This window comes from Chelonoidis abingdonii, chromosome 7 (assembly GCF_003597395.2).
Source record: "Chelonoidis abingdonii isolate Lonesome George chromosome 7, CheloAbing_2.0, whole genome shotgun sequence".
NCBI classification, from domain to species: Eukaryota; Metazoa; Chordata; order Testudines; family Testudinidae; genus Chelonoidis; species Chelonoidis abingdonii.
Window position 1 is genome coordinate 93,115,216 of NC_133775.1, and position 20,636 is coordinate 93,135,851.

At 44.0% G+C, this 20,636-nt stretch overlaps 1 protein-coding gene across 3 annotated transcripts in view; it reads left to right on the forward strand.

Annotated features, from left to right (window-relative positions):
• The window catches only part of PPP2R2B (protein phosphatase 2 regulatory subunit Bbeta), a 291,114-nt gene that overhangs the window by 247,858 nt on the left and 22,620 nt on the right, over positions 1 to 20,636 (forward strand). For all 3 annotated transcript variants that reach the window (XM_032801480.2, XM_032801482.2, XM_032801483.2), the window contains one exon: positions 13,645 to 13,822. In XM_032801480.2, the coding sequence (XP_032657371.1) occupies positions 13,645 to 13,822 (178 nt within the window). The remainder of the gene's footprint in view (positions 1 to 13,644; positions 13,823 to 20,636) is intronic.

Genomic DNA, 20,636 nt, shown 5'->3' on the forward strand with positions numbered 1-20,636 from the left:
TAGTTTGCAAACTGATCCTGATCACCATGACACTGATTTTTTTTCTTCAGAAGTATTTTCTGACTAGTTATGACAAATATATTTTGGCCTGTGAGTTGTTTGTCTTTATTGTGTGATTGGTCCCTTAAGTCACATGGTACTGCTGCTGTTCTCTGATTGGATGACTGACTGACTGTTTTTTAAACCAGGGAAAACTAATATGGCACTTTTTGGTAAGAATTTTGGAATGAATGAATGTTCCCACACTAAGATTGATGATGTTTTTGGCATTCGCAGACAGTTTCACAAATAGCTGGCAGTTGCCAAAAATCACATGACCCAATGAATGCCAGCAAACCAAACTTGATGCTTTTATTCATGAATCAGGATGTTTTTTACTTTCTGGCCAGCTCCAGTTAAGGCTGTGAGAACTTCAGGCCTGCGTGATGCAATGTTGAGAGGGACAAAACAGGAGGCATGTGGAAATAGGTATAGTGTCCAAGTGGAACAGACTATTGAGCAGGAGAATTCTTTAGGCACGGGGGGAATGCATTAAGCAGAAAAAGTGTATGTGGGGTGACATTGATTAAGAGCAGTGTTTATGGGCCAAATCCTGCTAACTGTCTTTAGGGAGACTGCTTGTGTAAATTACATGGGGGGGGTTACCCCATATGTGGGATGAAGGCACATGCTGAGCAGTAGAAATATCCAGTGGATGTAAATAAGACTTCGATAGTGCATAAAGTCAAAGCAGCAGCAGCAACAAAGGGAAAGGAAACATGAGGGTCAAAGAACATGAACCAAAAGGGAAGAAACCTTTGAAAATGCATGAGGGTGAACAGCTCTTAGTGAAAGCTTCTCTTCAAGGCACCTCAGGGGCTCGGCTGGCATTTGAGAGGCATTCGAGCACTGTAGGGGGTGAGGGAAGGGAAGGGAAGGGTAGTGCCAAGCAGTAATTGCTTAAGGCATTCTGCCTGGGGTAGACAGATGGTAACTATGACATGCTTTAATGTGGAGTAGCATGAGCTCCCCCAGTGCTGGAGAGAGGAAGGGAGGCATAAGGGAGCGGTGCCAGGAGTGTGCCCTAACTGCCCGTTCCTCCTCTGTTTGATGTATTGGGCACCTTTAACTGCACTAGCCTGGCTGGCCCCGTATGTTCAGAGGCCCTGGCAATGCTCCCATTGGCTTGCATAATACAGGATCGCTCCCAGAGAACACAAACACCAGCATGATGCTAGCTGCCTCCAGCAGGCGTGTGCAGCGTGAAAGGGCTCCCTCTCCCAACCATTGTGCACCTGCCCGAGAGCACCAGCAGTCTAGCTCTGGGGCTGGCATGGAAGTTTAGAGCTAAAGAAAATAACCTCAGAGTCTGAAGGATGCTGAGTGGTAAAGGTCCTGTCCAGAGCATGGTTGGCACTCTGCTAACTAAGTTAAACCTCACTCACTAGAAGCATTCACGCAGGTGGAGCCATCGGGGATGATGGTGGTGGTGGTATCTTGCCCAAAGGGAGTGGGGATAGTAGCTTCATTCTGTGTGTGACACACATTTTCCCAAGCACGGTTCCAGTGCAGTTCCCTGTTGGGGTTCATGTTTCTGTGTAGGTGTAACACAGCAATGGCATAAAGAAAATAATCCTTTCCACTGTGTTCAGAGAGCACCTCAGAGAACCCAGACTAAAAGCAGGAGTGGGAGCTTTTGGAGCCTGCATAGGGCATGCGAGCAGTGTGCCAGTCTGGCTACCTAGCCTTTCTACCGCACACCCATCCTCCTCCCCACCAGCCACAGCATGTTATACTGTTTCTGCGATGGAGTGTTAGGCTGTATCGCAGAAGGCTGAATCTTGGCAAACAATGAAATATTGCTTTATTTTTTTCTTCTCAGCCGGTTCTGATTCCATTGGCTGTGGGTATGCTCTGAAAACTGCCTGTGTGCTGGTGCCGGAGCAATTTGGTGTGCCAGGAGTCTTCCCTATAGTGAAATGGTAATTGAAAAGCTCAACAGGACTCCTGCTGGCAGGTCTGTCAAGAAGCGCTAAGCACATTCATTAAAGCAAACATACTCCCTCTTCTGCTCGGCGGCATCGGCTTTACCATCTTTACTGTGTGCACCGCTACTGTGGCTACCATCTGATAGAGAGTAAAGAGCATATCAGAAGACTTTCATCTATCATCCAGGCTCAGGTGGCCAGTTTGAAATGAGAACGAGTTCTATTAAAATTTATCTAAATCTGAATTTCTTCCAGCCTCTATCCATAATGCATCTTCAGAGCATGATGTAAATTTTTAATTCACCTAGCACCCAGGTGAGGCAGGTAAGAATCATTATCCCCATTTTATAGATGGGGGAAACTGAGGCAGAGAGCTCATTGACTTGCCCAACAGCACAAAGTGAGTCAGTGGCAGAGCCAGGAATGGACATTTAGATTTCCTGGTTCCTTTATTTTAAACATAAGATTAAATGTTAGGAAATTGTTACCTTATGTCTGAGTATTTGATAGCATGTTGTAAATTGAGAGGCAGGTACTGATATCTTGGCTTCACTCTCTTTCTCCTATTTCTTTTTTTGTTTTTGTTTTATCCATTTTGTAAGTCAGCAGAGGGATTTTTCTCTTCTATTTAATGATGAGAGCCCACCCATGCTCCACTGGGAGACATTGTGACATCAAAAATATTGGAATCTGGCCCTGGACACTTTGCTCACTGCCTTGTTCTGGTCTGCTCACTGCTTGGCACCCATTTGGGCCTTTGGTTTGCCAGCTCTTCAGAGAAGAGGGTTTTGTCCTTTTGTGCATTCTCAGGTTGCTGTGTACAGTTTTGCACTCCATACTCAGCTCCTGATCCTGCCAGGGGCTGAGCAGCCTCCGCTCCAGCATCCAGCTCCTCAGAGGCCCTCAGTCCTGACTCCCATCAATTTCTTACTAAAGCACCACACCTCAAAAGAATGGGCCCAGTAAGGCCACCTTCAGTTGATGGAGTTTGCAGTGGCCTGTATGAGTGAGTTTCACTGTAGCTGTCCCCTTAGTAGGATTCCTAAGCCTGCTGAACATCTCACTCCTCCCACAGTGTGACCCATATGTCCTCCTGGGACAGCCCAGCATAGTTTAATTCGGCGCAGGATCTCTGCTCCCTGACAAACCTAAGAATATTTGATGTGTTAGGACGTCTCTGTCCTTGCATTTGATTACACGAAAAAATCCAAAGTAATAAATGACAGAAGAAATAGCTTTAGTGTAAATGTAATGTGTAGAGGGGATGGAAATTTCTAGGGAAAACAGATGAAAGCGGCAGTATTATAGGCAACATGGACTGGTAATTAGATAGCAAGTTTATCTTCACATGGAAAGGTGTCTTTTCTCACTTCATGAGAAAGGCTCAATAAGACAAAGTCAGAAAGAGCGTGAAATTGTAAGTCTGCCATGAAAATAGTCTTTGATGCGTATTCTATCTGCAAAATATGAATCCCCAGGCTGCATCGGCCTGTTTATTTCTGCTGCTGACAGCACAGAATGTGCCTTTTGGAATTACAAAATAAAAATCAAGGACCAAATGCACAGAGGTGTGCCATTGATGGACTATGGTCAGCACCTCTCAGGGTTTGGCCCCAAAGAACTAGTGCTGCCATCTGACTAGATATTTTCTTTGTTGTAAGTAAAAGGTTAGGTTTAGTGTGCATTACAAAAGGGAACTTCAGTGTTGCTAATTTCACGGGGCCAGATTTTGCCCTCACTTGCAGGCTAGTTTCCTGTTGCAGTCATGGGCTAAATTCTGATCTTGGTAACACAGGTGTAATTCTGGAGTAAACTCCACTAAAATTCATAGGTTTACTTTTGATTTTCACATGGTGACTAGCAGCAAATACTGGCTGAGTGGGAGCTGCCCTCACACAACCAATGTAATTTATTAAACAAAATAATGGTTTCAGATATCTGACTCATTTTCAGTATCATAGATTACTTCACAGGTAAGCACTATTATACATACAAAGTTGACTGCAGTAGGTGTCGCTAAGAAGTGAACATTACAGTTATTATTCAGTGGTATCTGAGATGCGGCATTATTTCCTTATACTTAAAACAGGTAATACCTCCATTATCTCAGCTCAGATAAGGAGGTTTGGTAGCCATTGGCCAGATGACTACCTAAATTAAGTGGCTACATTGTGTATTGATTTTTTTCAAATGGCTACCATGATGAACCAGATTCTGCTCACAGTTATTGGTGTAAATCCAGAGTTACCCCACTGCATTACAAGGATTTCCAGGAAGTTACTCTAGGTTGATGCTGGTATCACTGAGAGCAGAACCTCACCTTCTGCCAACATAAATAAATAACCCGAATATTTAGAAGTCTGTCACTTTTAAAATCAGAGAGACAAGGTGGGTAAGTAAACAGTTTTTATGAGACCAACTTTGGTTGGTGAGAGAGACAAGTTTTCGAGCCACTCAGAGCTTGTCTTCATGTTTGGGAAAGGTTTTTAAATCACCCGTCTACCAGCGTGGTCAGCATACCCCCATAATTTATACCAGTTCAGCAAACTTCACCAAGGAACAGTGACATTTTTCACTAAGCTTTGTGAATTTAGTAAAAAGCAGAAGAGTCACATGTTCCACTGGATGAGTGTTATTTGTATTACCACCACACTTAGAAATCCCAACCAAGATTGGGACCACGTGCTACACACTGTACAAATGCACAGTAAGCTTATACTCTAGTCTAAACGTACAATCAATGGATAGGAAGGGAAACGGAAGCACAGAGAAGTGAAGTGACTTGCCCAAGGTCACACAGCAGAACAGTGACAGAGCTGGGACTAGAATGCAGGTCTCCTGACTCCCAGTTCAGTGTTCTAAGTACTAGACCACTCTGTCTTCTCTTGAAACTACAGCCTGAAGCCAATCAGAAACTGTCACATATGTATGACTGTTTCCAGGGAGGCAATGGCTGCTTTGTCAGCAAGGGCTGTCTTTCATTCCATAGAAAATAGCAAAAAAATGGAAATGAAATATCAAACCATTTCACTTCTCGCAAATGTGACAGATCCACTCTTTTATTTATAATATGAAGATGCAATTTCCTTTGTGATTTCTCTTGTAGTGTGATTTATTCCTTTGTACAGTAGCTCCTCACTTAAAGTCATCCTGGTTAACTTTGTTTCATTGCTGATCAATTAAGGAACATGTTTGTTTAAAGTTGCACAATGCTCCTTTATGATGTTATTTGGCAGCCACCTGCTTTGTCCACTGCTTGGAGGAAGAGCAGCCCGTTGCAGCTAGCTGGCTGGTGAGGACTTGGAACCAGGGTGGACCGGCAGCCCCCTATCAGCTCCCTGCTCCCCTAAGTTCCCTGTGTTGCAGCCACCCAGCAGGCTATCAGTTGCCAGCAGTTCAGCTGTCCCTCCCTCCACTGACATGTGCTGCTCCTGCCCTCTGCCTTGGAGCTGCTCCCCGGAGCCTCTTGCTTGCTGTGCGGGGGGGGGGGAGGAGGGGGGCTAATGTCAGGGTGTCCCCCTGTTCCTGCACCCTGCTTATCCCATTTCCATAGAGTGGAGGGGGAAGGGGGACAAGACAGGGCTCAGGATGGAGGAAGCTTGCTGGCAGGAGCTGCTGTGTAAATTTGCTGATCTGTTTAAAAGGCAGTGTACTTAAAGTGGAGTCAACGTACTTAAAGGGGCAATGCGCATCTCACACACACACACTCTGTCTGTCTGTCTGCCATGCTGTCTCCCCTCCCTCCATTCATTCGTGCTGCTTTGTAGAGTGTGAGGCTATATTAACAACTATGTGTTAACCAGGGCCCTACCATTTAGGCGACCTAGGCAATGGCCTAGGGCGCCAGAATTTTGGGGGGCGCTATTTTACCGGGGCGGGGCGGCACGTGGGTCTGGGGGACCTACTGCAGTCATTTCGGCGGACGGCCCGCTGCTGGAAAGGCTCCGGTGGCGCTGCCGCAGTCATTTCGGTGGACGGTGTGCTGGTCTAAAGGCTCCGGCGTACCTACCGCAGTCATGCCTGCGGCAGGTCCACCGGAACCTTTAGACCAGCGGACCGTCCGCCGAAATGACTGCGGCAGGTCCACCGGAGCCTTTAGACCAGCGCACCATCCGCCAAAATGACTGTGGCAGCTCCACTGGAGCCTTTCCAGCAGTGGGCCGCCCGCCGAAATGACTGCAGTAGGTCCACCGGACCCGCGTGGGGCGGCGAAATGGCCGTCCGCCTAGGGAGTCAGATACCCTGGCGCCGCTCCTGGTGTTAACCCTTGACGACTCAGCCGACTGCTAGTTCTTCATTTAGCAGTAAGGCATTCCCTGGGAAATATCCCACCTTCTTACTCCTCCACCTCAACCAAGCTGCACAATCATCATCGCTGTGCACAGTATTAAATTGTTTAAAACTTATACTGTGGGGGGAGCGGGGGTCTTCGGTCTGGTGAAAATTTTTTCCCTGGAACCTAAAATCCCCCCCCCCCCCCCATTTACATTAATTCTTATGGGGAAATTGGATTCACTTAACATCGTTTTGCTTAAAGTGACATTTTCAGGAACATAACTACAACATTAAGCAAGGAGTTATCGTAAACATATTTTTCTACAATAAGGTCCAAGTTCTTGTTTGCGTGGCCCATCCCATGTATTTTAAGCAATTCATTGTTTGTGACTTAGCCCACCAGATTGCTTGCACATGAGCCAGGCAGTTTTTAGGTCTCCCGCAGTTTTGTAAATTTGCCTCAATGACTGGAAGACCTTTTGCAAACCACTGAATTTTTCAAACACTCTCACATAGTGTTAAAATGGATTGGGCAGAAGCAAGCCACCAGCCCACCATTGCCATTTTGAATTTACTCCTATTTGCTGCCATTTCAGAGACAGATCTGAGTCCATGAGCATCACTGTGTTCACAAGACTTTCCAATTAAAGAAAAGTGTTGCCCAGACCCAAATGGATTTAAGAAACAAGGCAAACTACCCTGGCTAGTGGGTACTGAAATTACTTTGTGGAGAGATAGAGCAAGGAATGGGGAATCAGGAATCATAGAACTGGAAGGGACCTCAAGAGGTCATCTAGTCCAGTCCCCTGCACTCATGGCAGGACTGAGTATTATCTAGACCATCCCTGACAGGTGTTTGTCTAACCTGCTCTTAAAAATCTCTAGTCATAGAGGTTCCACAGCCTCACTAAGCAATTATTCCAGTGCTGATCTACCCTGACAGCAGGGGCTGCTCTAGGGATTTTGCCACCCCAAGCACACCAGGCAGGCTGCCTCCAGCGGTTTGCCTGCGGAGGGTCAGCTGCGGAAGGTCCTCCGAAGCCGCGGGACCAGCGGACCCTCCTCAGGCAAACCGCTGGAGGCAGCCTGCCTGCTGCCCTTACGGCGCTGGCAGAGTGCCCCCCGCGGCTTGCCGCCCAAGCTCGTGCTTGGCGTGCTGGGGCCTGGAGCCTCTCCTGCCTGACAGTTCAGAAGTTTTTCCTGATGTCCAACCTAAAGCTCTGTTGCTGCAATTTAAGCCCATGGCTTCTTGTCCTGTTCTCAGAGGTCAACAAGAATAATTTTTCTCCCTCCTCCTCCTTGTAACAACCTTTGTGTACTTGAAAACTGTTATCATGTCCCCTCTCAGTCCAGACTAAACACATCCAGTTCTTTCAATCTTCACTCATAGGTCAGGTTTTCTAGAACTTTAGTCATTTTTGTTGCTCTTCCCCGGACTTACTCCAGTTTGTCCACATCTTTCCTTAAAAGTGGCGCCCAGAACTGGACACAATACTCCAGCTGAGCAGAACGGAAGAATTACTTGCTTATGCCACTCCTGCTAAAACATTCCAGCATGATGTTTGCTTTTTTTGCAACAGTGTTACGCTGTTGACTCATATTTAGCTTGTGGTTCACTGTGACAGCCAGATCCCTTTCCGCAGTACTCCTTCCTAGGCAGTCATTTCCCTTTTTGTATGTGTGCAACTGATTGTTCCTTCCCAAGTGGAGTACTTTGCATTTGTCATTATTGAATTTCATCCTATTTACTTCAGACCATTTCATCTTGATCATTTTGAATCTTAATCTATGCTCCAAAGCACTTACAACCTCTCCCAGCTTGGTATCATCTGCAAATTTTATAAGTGTACTCTCTATGCCATTATCTAAATCATTGATGAAGATATTGAACAGAACCGGCCCAGAACTGATCCCTGTGGGACCCCACTTGATAAGCCCTTCCTGCATGACTGAACCACTGATAACTATTCTCTGGGAATGGTTTTTCAACTAGTTTTGCACCCATCTTATAGAAGCTCCCATCTAGGTTGCATTTCCCTAGTTTGTTTATGAGCAGGTCATGCAAGACAGTATCAAAAGCTTTACTAAAGTCAAGATATACCACGTCTGCTGCTCCTCCCCCCCTCATCCACAAGGCTTGTTACCCTGTCAAAGAAAGCTATCAGGTTGGTTTGACACGATTCTACTCCTGGCTCTGACACTCACGCAGTGGGTTCCACTTCTGGCTCTGATACTGACTTTGTTTGACCTGGCACAATTCACTTAAACACTCTTTGCCTCTGTTTCCCCATTTGTAAAATGGGAACAACACAGTACATCCCTGAGAGGTGTTGTGCCTTCTGGCAGTATTTATCTGAAGGCCATTGATTTGAGCTGCTGTTTTGACCTCTTTAGAAGAGTGGATTCACAACTAGATTACCTCCTCATGGTTTGCATGCTGTATTAGCTCAGTCTTCTCTAGTTTCCTCTGCTGACACTCGCTCCAGCCCTGTAGTCCTCTACCTCTTTTCACAACTCAGCCCTCCAGCCAGGTCACATTTAAGTCCATTCCTTATAGGGTCACAGAGTTGTTTTAACCAGGCCAACAAAAATACAAGAACTGAATCTTCAGCCCCAGTCAGGCTAACCTGACCAATCCCTCTCGCGCACAGGTCATCCTCCACTATAATGTTGTCTTCACACCTGTCCTCAGGCTCCTGTGCTTCACTCCATCCCACAGTCTGAGGCTGACACAGTTCTTTACCTTTCCAGGGTTTCACTCAGGCTGTCATCACTTACCACCCCATGGGTCTCCTCTCCACTGAGCTGCTTTCTCCTCTTTTGGAGTCCATCCCCTTCACCTGGCCACTCCCTTCCCAGGTGCAGTCGGTGGGGTTACTGGCTCTTTCAGGGTCCCAGAACTCTCTTTGTGCCAGTGTGTTCACGCCCTTATTCATTTTAACCCCAAAATTCCCTGTGTTCCACATAATATGGATATCTGCTCATTTTTATCATTAAGATAAAGAATTCTGATATGAAAGTTACAGAAAGAGAGATATTTACCTCGGAAAAAGAAATCCTGCAGCATTATAAGTTTCTTCAATGGATAAAAGTTTGATGCCTCTCCTTCTGGGCCTTTGTCACAGTATTGTCAACCACACCTGTTCTCCGATCATGTGATTGACGTAAGAATTCTGAGATATTTCATGCCAGCACGTAGGCATTTTGGTTTTTGAACTTTCATGTATTCATGTGGCTCCTGAAACTGGAGATTTAAGATGATGATTACCAATTATTGACCCAAATTTGGCAACACTGCAGGGGAGGAGGGTGAGAGATATGAAGTTACTCATGGAAGCGATTCCAGTCAACCTATGTCCACATTCACAAAATATAAGAAAAACGATGCCTTTCTCCAAGAGTGGAGTAGAACGTGCACATCATTATGCCACCTACGCAAAACAGGAGAAACCCAATGAGAACAAAGGAGGGAACTAACAAAACAATGACAATTACGCTGATTGGATTAATGCCGCTGTGATCTTTTTGATAGTAGACTGAATCTGGGAAAAAGAAATGCAATTCTGATGTGTGAGAAGGAGCCAAGGCAGGCTGTCTCCCTTGCTTTTTGAACCACATCTGGCACTGAACCATGAAGAAAACGAATTTTACAGCTCAAGAGAGGATTAGTGCTTCATTAACTCAGGAAAGGAGAAGCCTTCTCTAGACAAGGAAAGAGAGATTGAATGAATGTGGTGCGGGTATCAAATGAGTCCTATCAGCTCCGTGTGCTGGGGGGGGTCCTTTCTTTAAAATCCAAAAGGAAAATTAAGACACATTTTTTTTTAAATGAAAAAGGACTGGCATTCTCCTTTCTAAAAACAGAAAGTAATTTAATTTGTTACTGGTTTATTTTATGTGACAGCCTTTGTATGTACTTGATTCGGTCTGTTACGCTGAATTACCCTTTAATAATAGGTATATATAATACCAGATATTGCTCTCCAAGTTAGTTCAGTAATTGAATAAGGAATGCATTTAGGAGTTTTCTATATTGTTCAAGATTGTCATGACAATACTAGTAGGAGTTAGGCTCTGCTTAAACCACCCAACAGGAAGGCTGTATGCTTAAAAAAACAAGTTTTAATTGCTACCAAGTGACCTGTCATTTTATTAGCGAGTTTCATTTAACACTTGCTAAGTGCTGCAATTCTGAGCAAATTCATTGTCTCATGCAGTAGTTTCTGGTAACTCTGGTGCTCTTTTTCAATGTTTGATTCAGCGTAGGAGACCTTTATAGAATGCAGAGTAGTTTGCAGTGTTGTTAAGTTAGACCATCATTTCTCTCCATTTGTTGTATGTTAAGCAGAATTGTAATGAGGAGGTCTGTTAGACTGTAGAGTAGTCTCCCAAGGGGACTGTTGGAAGCCGTATTGCTTGAGACCTTTAAAACCTTGACAAGACAGCACATTAGAAAATATATAGCTGAGAACAAACCTGCATCAGCCCTGGGGTGGGCTAGACAGAAGATCTTTTCCATCTGTGATTCTTTGATTAGTGGTTTGCTGTTATTTTTTCTAGGACTCCCCAAATCAAATGACTTCGATTCTGCACCTGCTTCCTCGCTAAAACAAACAGCCCACTTCCACTTTTGAAAAACCCAAGAATCCTTTTTCTTTGCTTTATCTCCACTGATGATAAAGGCTTTATTGTCAATGAAATATTTGTACACAAATGATGATGGAAAGAGAAAATTCACCATTTCATTGTGCAAAACGTCTTCTGCGGCAAGTCTAGGGGTTGCAGTGCTGACATCCCCAGCATTCCAACTGAGAAGAAAGATAGGACAGTTTGCTGTTGATACATACACATGTTTCTTTTTCTTTGTCAATAGTGCAAAATATATAAATGTGCATAAGCTATAGTGAATGCTTGTGTTTCTCTTCTGAGGAGGCTCTCTCTGTCTCATTGCCTTCTAAGTACCACCATCTAGAGCACTGATGTCAAACCATGGCCCTTAAGGACAGTGTATTAAGAAGAAAATGTGGATTTGATTCTAAATTGAAAGTACATTCCCGCAGCTATGCCCTGTGTGATATTTTTAGCTGAAATACTTGAAGCAGCTCTGTTGCTATGAAGAAGCAGTATGGCCATCACCTCCCACTGCTGCTTCTGTTACCCCAAGAACACCACTTCCTTTGCTTGCGTGCTGCATTGCAGAGGAGGGAGGAGAGCATAGATCTGTTAGCTCCATTCTCAGGTTGTGGGAACCCCAAGAAGAGCAGACTAGCACTTCAGCTGTGTCTACGCCTAAAGGAGCAGTATGCAAAGGGTGGCTCCCTTCCCCAATGTATTAACCTAGAGTAGCCCAGGAAAGGATAAAAAGAGAGGTTGAGAACCAACAACCAGTTACAATTCCCTGATTCTCTGAATCATCCCAGGGTAGAATAGCCTGGGGGCCATTATAACTTGTGCCAGCTGGCAACAGTCCCATATGGCCCATACTCCATTTGGGGATAGCAGGAGTGCAATAAACTCCAGCCACTGACCTCCCACAGTTGACATACTACCTATGCCAGTAGCTGTGGGGAGGGAAGCTATGCAGCCTCATTGTCCACTAGGGAACTCCTCTATGCCAGCCCAAACCCTTTTATTTATTTATTTACTTTTGTTTCCAGAGATGTCTGGTGTAACAGTTGAACGCTGTCCCTTTGCAAACCATCATGTTTCTGACAGTCTGAATGACAGCCTGCTTCCTGCAGTCTTTGGGCAACATGCTAGACTATGTCCCCAGATGGCTGAGCAAAGTCCTTCAAGAGCAAATGATGCATCATTGAATGTGTCAGGCTGAATTAGAAGCAGGCTCATCACATTAAGCTCAGGCTCTGAGCTGGCAGTTCCTATGTTCTAGTGTCACTTGATCCTGGCTGTCATACCCCTATCCTCACCTCAGCAGCCATGGGAAATCTCTTTGGACAGCATACAGATAATGCACACAGTAATGAAGTAGCTTGAGGGAATGGGTTATTGGCAAAAGGAAGCATAGACTGACACCTTTCTATTGTATTAAGTTGCCTTAAGAGTGTTATATATATATATATATATAATATATAAAAAATATATTTTTGTGTATATATATTTATATATTTATATCTATATTTTTGACTGTATCTATTCATCCATTGATGGCTTACGTGGGTTATGGTTAATAAACATACAAGGAAAAGTAGATTAGTTAGTTTTTTCCCCATCTACTCCAATGTTTTTCCTATTTTCCTCTCTCTTCCCATCTCCTAATTCCATTATTTTACCATAGAGTGGGGAGAGGGGCAGGAATCTATGCTGACATGGGTTTCCTTTAGTGTATATATATATATATATAAAAAACAAAGAATAAAGGAATTGCTGATTGAAGGAAGGGAAGGTTTAGTCAACCAATAACAAAAATATCTCCAGTGATTTTCTTTATTTTTTGCCTTTCTGTGTATTTGCATTTTGCAATAAGAATTAGCGCTTGGCTTTAGCAGCAATCTAGCAGTAGTTTGGAAGAAAATGTTAATATTGGAAGCTCTGAGCCAGCAAACACATCCGTACAGATGGGCCCCTGTGCCAGCACTGAACTGCAGGGCAGGAGTCCATCCATGTGGATTTGAAAGCAGGATTGGGGCCTTCATGTGCTGTTCCAAGTACTGCACTTAGATACAATTTTTTTTTAAAGAAAAAACAACGTAGCAGTTATGCTAGACCATTGGTGTTCAAAACATTAATCATCACAATGACCCTGTTAATTAGTAAGTATTAATATCTCAATTTTTCAAATGGGGAAACTGAGGCAGAAAGGTTAAATAACTTGACTAAAGCTGACGAGGGAATCATTGCCAGAGTGGGGATTAGAATTCAAGGGTACGTGACTTTCAGTGCTGTGCCCAAACCTAACAATACCTTGCCTCCAAATATAAGGGATTTCTACATCTGATTTTCCTACTATTCAGTCTTTCTATTGCATATTATTAATGCATATATTAATATATAAAATTGTGAGAGACGGGGGCTTAAATGAATTTGTGTTCGTGAAAAGGGCAGGATTAAATCCCTGGGCACTAAAGATAACACAAGAGTGCCAGTTAGTGCCTGTTGAATTGGTGGTTTATGTGATGCACACAATTGTCCACTAAGAACTGGACTGAGACCACCAAACAACCATCAGATGGGAACTATCAGACAGCTCTGATCTAGACCAGATTCATTTCTAGAGGCAAAAACCAGCCTAGAGGCAAATACTAATTCATGTCACTGAACAATCTGGTGCCCTTGAATGTACGGTGCCCTGGATTAACTCAGCTGTAGGTTGCAATGACATTGCTTTTAATTCTGAAACTATTTTGTTCCCCTAACGCCTTGCTTTTGTTCCTTCTATTGCCAGGTCCCTGTACTAAGGCCCATGGATCTAATGGTGGAGGCTACTCCCCGAAGAGTATTTGCCAATGCGCACACATATCACATCAACTCCATATCTGTAAACAGTGACTATGAAACCTACATGTCAGCTGACGACCTGAGGATAAACTTGTGGAACTTTGAAATAACCAATCAAAGTTTTAGTATCCTTTGATTCATAAATCCAGCTGGAGTTATTGTCTAATCAGGAGAGGTTCTTCTAGAACCCAGACTTCAGAAGAATGAGCTCATCTGAACCTTGAGTTTACATCTTTTGGAGGATTTCTTTTTCGTTGTCTACAAATCCTTCTTATCTGTGAATTATGTTTTCTCTTATTTAACTACTAGACAAATATCTTATTTGTGCATGATTGTGTATACACAGTCAGTCAGATGCTGATGTCCTTATGCAGGTTTTATTCATTCCTTATTCAGGCAAAATTTCCAATGAAGCCCATGGAAGCTTTGCTAAGGAAGGACTGAATAAGAACTGAGGGAGGTCTTCAGGATTTAGCCCATTCTGATTTACTTTACAACAGGATGTTAATAATAATAATAATTTTAATTCGTTTTTATTACTGCAGATTACCCCATTCAGTTACCCTACGTTAGTAGTTTTTTTTCATACAGAGATTAAGTGTAAAGTAGGAACACAGCAAACTGTTCATGAACAGCTAAATGGAATACATGTATCTTGCAATGTATCACGAACGTTGCTAGACTTGTATTCTGAGACTCCTCCAAGGAGAGAGAATTACAAAGGCAGCCTCGTTCCTTGCTTGTGTGGGAATTCTATCCGCGTATAAACTGAGTGAGGACCTCCAGGCTTGGCCCTATATAGACAAACCATGGATGCGCATATTGTATTTCACGCTAGCGTAGGGTCAGACTGGTTCTCTGGGTTAGATGTGACATGAAAGCAGCTGATGTTGGTTTTTCTGATGTGAATTTAGTACTGGTGAAAAGGGTGAGCCTACTTGACCTCTGTAAGGGACCTGAAAGTACAATGGCATTTCCCTCATGGGGAGAGGGAAGGAGCCACAAAGATACCGAAGACAGTTAAGGGGGAGAAAGTAAACAAAGGGGTAAGGTCAGGAGTGGAGACAAAAATGCTGAACACTGAGCAGAGAGCCCCAGAGTAAAAAGGAGTGGCCTATCTGAAAACGATCTGATATGTGTGGGGGAGGAGAGAGGGGAGCTCACCAAAGCAGTGGAAGGCCCACCCCTCAGGTGAGGTCAGAGCCACAACCCAGGTGTCATCAGATCACAAGGGAAAACAAATGAAAAGCAGGGATGGGGGTCTAGGTCACAGGGTCAAAGCAAAGGATCCAGAGAGAGACATCAAGCAGAGAACCCTGGACAATGCCCACTGCTTAGGGAGGGTTGACAGCTTTGTCTACCGGCAAGAAAGCAGTAGTGCCAGCTTCTCTCACTCGGTGGCCTGTGCTAGTATGCATCAGTTCTAGTGGTAAGAGACGATAATGCAGCTTCTTTACTGATACACCCATCTGGTCCCGCATGTGTGGGTGGGTGCAGAGTTTACTCAAGCCAGGTCTACACTACAGACTTACATTGGGTATAATTATATTGCTCCTAGGTGTGAAAAATGCGCACCCCTGAATGAAACAGTTATACTGACCTACCATCTGGTGTAGACAGTGCTGTGGTGATGGGAGGGCTTCTTCCGTCAACTTAGCCACTGCCTCTTGCAGAGGTGGATTAACTAGGCTGATGGGAGCAGTTCTTTTGTGGGTGTAGTGCCATCTTCAGTGAAGTGGTACAGCTGTGCTGCTGCAGCTTTTTAAGTGTTAGCCCTGCCCTAAGTGTTGGGAGGCCATTACTGGTCTTCAGTGTCGGCAAAGTGCTCTGAGATCCTCAGATAAAAGATGCTACCTAAATTCCAGCTATTATTGATGCTGTGTTATGGTTACAGTTCGTGTGTGTCAGTCTGGACAGTGTGTAAATGTAAGTGCCAAGACCTCCTTTTTCTTTTTATTTCTGTTGCTCTTGCTGTGGATGCAAAGTGTTACCACAGCAGCTGGCACTGAGAAGGTCTCAATCTCTCTTTTTCTTGACCACTACGATGTTTTGTCTGATTCCAAGAGCCATAAGACTGAACACAGCTCAGCTGGGCATCATTACAAGCTCCTGTTTTCCAGTTTGGGTGACATGCTGAATTTTGCCTGCAGAGTGTAAGTGGGGGAGGGGAATTTCCTTAGGTGATTTAGAAGACAGATGCCTTGGGGGAAATAAGGAGAGGAAATATTAATAGTGTAGTTTTCATTATAAACTGTAGTGTGTGACAGGTTGCCGGTTGCAGACATACAAATGAGACCGTGCCAGTCACCCCTATAAAAACCACATCAGAAATAATAACAGGGATGATGATAATCACTGATACTTGTATAGTGCTTTCCACTGAGAAATCCCCAAAGCACACAGCAAACTTTACTAGCTGGGGATCATTTTGGCAATCACAGAAATTCAGCCACTCTGGGGTGGAAAGTGCTTGTGTTTGAACTGCATGTGGCAACTGTATATTATGGTTTAGAACCGAAAGTGCCAAGTGCCATATTGAGACAAAGCTACAGAGAATTCAGAGGGACAGAATGTAGTTGTCCCAGCCAAATTTAGTCAAGATACCAGTGCTTATAGTCTACTGTTCTAAAGTGCCAGGTAAATTTTAATTGACACAACTCACCAGGAACTCAGTGGTATATCTCATTCAAACAAGGTATCTCCAGCAGCAAATTGCTCCTTAGCTCCATGCTGGTGTATTGTTACAGAACTGACCAAGAGAAAAGAGTGCCCCTTGATATATCACCACTAAGAATTCTTGTAGCCATTCGAGTTCTCCTTGGCATTCCGCTTAGCTTAATAAGTCTGGCCGGATCACAGTCTATAGGGTTATGGCTCTGTCATAGAAGCAGCAGTTCAGATCAGTAAGGGGAAGGTTAGTCCTTTGGATAATGGACTCTTGTCATATCCAGAGATCATTGGTTCTGTTCACAGCTGTGAAGAGCCAAAGAAATTTGGATAATGCAGGTGGCTGTTTGGCTGGCAATGTGGATGCCTTGCTCTCTTCTCTACCATTATCCCATCTTTCTTGTTGCAGTTGATCTGTTCATTCTCAACTGCCCACGTGTCTGTGATCCATCCAGAAAAAGTTCCCTGGGAAATTTGCAGGCAGGACTTCAGCACAGAACAAGAAGTCTCCTGCTAAATTCCCATGCATTCTGCCAGGGGGATTGCATTCACTGATCTGTACTCAACTGGCATTTCATAAGTGAAGCAGTCCTTCTGAGATGTCACTGAGTCATTAGTACAGCATGGCAGCATGTGACACATCCCATCCCATCCCCTGAAAGCAGCTTCCTAGAATTCTTCCTGATCGCAGTGCTTTGAATGCCACACATTATTTCTGAAGTCAGCTCCAGGGACAGTGCTTAGCCATGAAGCTGACGCTCCTAAAAGGGTGGAGAAGAGCAATTACAATGATTCTTCCTTTAGGAAACAAGTAGAAAATTTTGCAGTTGGGTTTTTTCATTTTATTTTTTGGTTTCGGTGGTGGGTGTACCCCACTCAGATATATGAGCATGCCTGAGGTTTTCCCTTCCCATTCTTGAATCCTAATTGAAAGCTGGTAAGACAGTCTTAAGGATCCCACATTTATTCATTCCACAGTGGGTTTTTTCCTGGTGAATGCTCCGTCCTCTAGTTTTATATGGTCTTCAGCGCACAGATCTGTGATAGGTTTCAAAAGATATCTTTGAAGGGTACTTTGTAGTCATGAAAGTGGCTCTAAAAATGATGCTGTGGGCTCTATATATCCTGGGCATGCCTGATACTTGAGCTCTGGAAAATGAGTAGAATTTTCCTTGAATATCCTTCCTCCTTGGGCCTTTAGGGTAGGCAGGTGGGTTCTTTCATGGCTTCACAGGCCATTGAGCAAATCTCCACTGGACACCTAGCAAGTGATACTCATGGCCACCTCTCCAAGCCCAAAGCACATCATCTACAAGGCCTCCTTGAGAGGCACTGGCCAAAGCAAAAGACTCCTCAGAAATTCAGGTCTCCCACACTGAGGATAGCCGGCTTATCTGTGGTCATCCACTCTGAGGAAGAAATGGAGATAAAGCTGTTGCCTTTGGAACAAGACTTCTATCACCATCTGGGAAAACTATGTGGAGATTTCACGAGATTGCATAAAGATTCCCACTAGGCAGAAGAACTAGTGTGGTGGGAATAATCTTACAGGTTACAGCAAGGATTTGTGGTGAGATGAGACAAACCGGCAGCACTTTAGTATTGGGTGAATAAACATTTTGGGGTTTTAATCCTAAAGAAAGGAAAAGATGATAATTTAGTAAATTGTAGGGTTGGTTGGGAAATTATTATTTTCCCCTGTGTAAAATCTCAATAAAATCAAAGTTTTCACTAGAAAACAAAACATTTCCAGATTTCAGTTCTACCTCCCTCTCCACCCAAATGTCAATGAAAACAGATTTTTCACAACAGTTTCCATTTAATCAAATAGTCATCATTGTGAGAAAATAATGTCAATGGGTGACTAGTAGATTATGGAGGGCTATTGATGTCTCCTTGTTACCTCAGTTTGCAATCATGCATTACTGTCGTGGAGTCTGCACAGTCTTGGAACTGGCTTTTAAACTGCTTTTATTTTTATCTTTTACATAACTCATGGGGTTGGCTTTTTACTTGTCTAAAGTTAGCCCCCTAGAGCGGTGGTTCTCTACTTTCCTGGGATCAGGACCCATTTGTAAACTTCGATGGCCTGTTGCAACCTAAAGCTACCCCCAGACCCAATGCCTCCCCTGCAGGAGTCGATAAGTTACACCAGGTTGGAACACCCTGAGCAAGGAGCTCAACCCAACCAGACCCCCACCCCCAAACCCTATGATGCGTTCTGGCAACCCAGTACTTGGTTTTCCATTTGATCTGGAGCAATCTGAGCTCTTTGTTGGGTATGTTAGGCCCCTCATTACATTACACTACTCCGCGAAGTTTAGTTTGCCAGCAGATTTCCAGGGCCAAACTCTTCTCTCAGTTACTGACACAACCCCATTGACTTCAGTTGGGCCCTCAGCATTTTAAAATAGTTTTTAACACTGCTGGCCTCTTTTGGAGCTGCTCCAACAAATGCCAGTCTCAAAACTCAGTCGCTGTATATTCTTGAAAAAACAGAGAAATTGCTTAGTTTAAAAAAGCAGACTTAGTGATGCACCATGTCCCGTTCCACGAAGTACAGTGCAGTTTAATAAGGTCTAAAAATCCCTGGAGATAACAGCATGCACAGGATTAATACGCTAGCTTTTCACCACTAGAGACCTAAGCTCAAATCCTACTTAAGTCATATGTGAAAATGAGTTGGGGGGGGCGGGTGTCTCATTCCAGTTCTGATTTTGTGCACATCACAAAACCATTGTGCAATTTGACATGATTCGAAGGCACTGCTTAGTAGGGACCGGGGCAGTAATAGCAAGAGTTGGAGATCAGAATTGAAGGACGTTGGCAAAGCTGCGAGAGGGTTCAGAAATATGATACCATGTGTTTCTATAAAAGCATCAAAGAGTCCTGTGGCACCTTATAGACTAACATTCTATGTGCCACAGGACTCTTTGCTGCTTTTCCAGATCCAGACTAACACGGCTACCCCTCTGATACATGGGTTTCTATATCACTTTTCATCTTGGACTATCGTGGTGCTTCACAAACGTTACGAAATCTAACCTCACTGCAGTTAGTGAGGACGCTAAGTATCCCTTTGTGCAATCCAGGGCATAGGGCACTGGCTGATGTTATAATTCCAGTTCTGCCACTGAACTGCAGCATGACCGTGTGCAAGTCAGTTTGCCTCTCTCTGTCTCAGCTGCCCCATCTGTACAGTGGAAGTACTAATATTTGCCTTCATATAAAGCACTTTGTACATGAAAAGTAGTGGACAAAGAGCAAAGTATTCTGATTTCACAGACAAGGAGACTGAGACACGGAGAGAGAAGGTGATGTCCCCATTCTGTTGAAATGCAAATAAAAGTAACACAGGAAATCTGTAGCTGAGCTGAGATTTCTCTTGATTCCTAGTTTGTACTTTAACCTCATGACCATCCTTCATTCCAAAAGAGTCTAACAGCAGAAGTATTACAGATTAGTACTGAAGTGCACTGGCAGAGCTGAGGATGGATGGCAGAGTACCTGACTGATTTATAGCCAGTGCTATTGGCCCTTCCTGTCTCTGAGCACAACATTCACCCATTTTTTCCCCCAAAGGGAAAAATGTCCTCTCTCTAAACCCTCCCACTCACCATGCTGCACTGAGGAAAGGACTTTTCTTGCAGTCAAGTTTTGAAGTAATCCCCATAGGCCTGTGAAGTTCACATCTGATTTATTTTTTTCCCTCCTCTCTCTCTCTCTCTGGAAATTTGCGGTTAACAGCAGGACCTTAATTTGCTTTCCATGGGGTGATGAAAGTAATGGTGCAATCCCCCTCTCTCCCCGCACAGTCAGTAAATTGTCCCATGCTGGGTATTTTGATTGGACTGTGAAATCTAAAGCCGCTTGCCATCGGTGACCACTAAGTCAGTGTCAGGGCTGGATTGATAGAGACAATCATCAAAGGCTCATCTGTACCACTAGGAAGCTCTTTGTGATTGACGTGGTTCCTTTCTGACTCCCTCCATCTGGTGTATCTGACTACAGATATTTCAAGCTCAGCTTGAATGTCAGGATGATTTAATTTTAGTCCAGGACTTTAAGTCTAAACTTGCAGAACCTTCTTGAGATGAAAAATCTTCCTGTTACAGCAATCGTTTTCTGTTAGTCATGTTTTGTTTTTCTTGCATTGTTACATCACATGGGGTTATTTTCTTTTTCCAGCAGCTGTAATAAGATCTGTTTATTCTGCCCCATGACAAATTTGCCAGAGTTGAATCTTGTGTTTTTTTTGAACAGAGGGGGCAA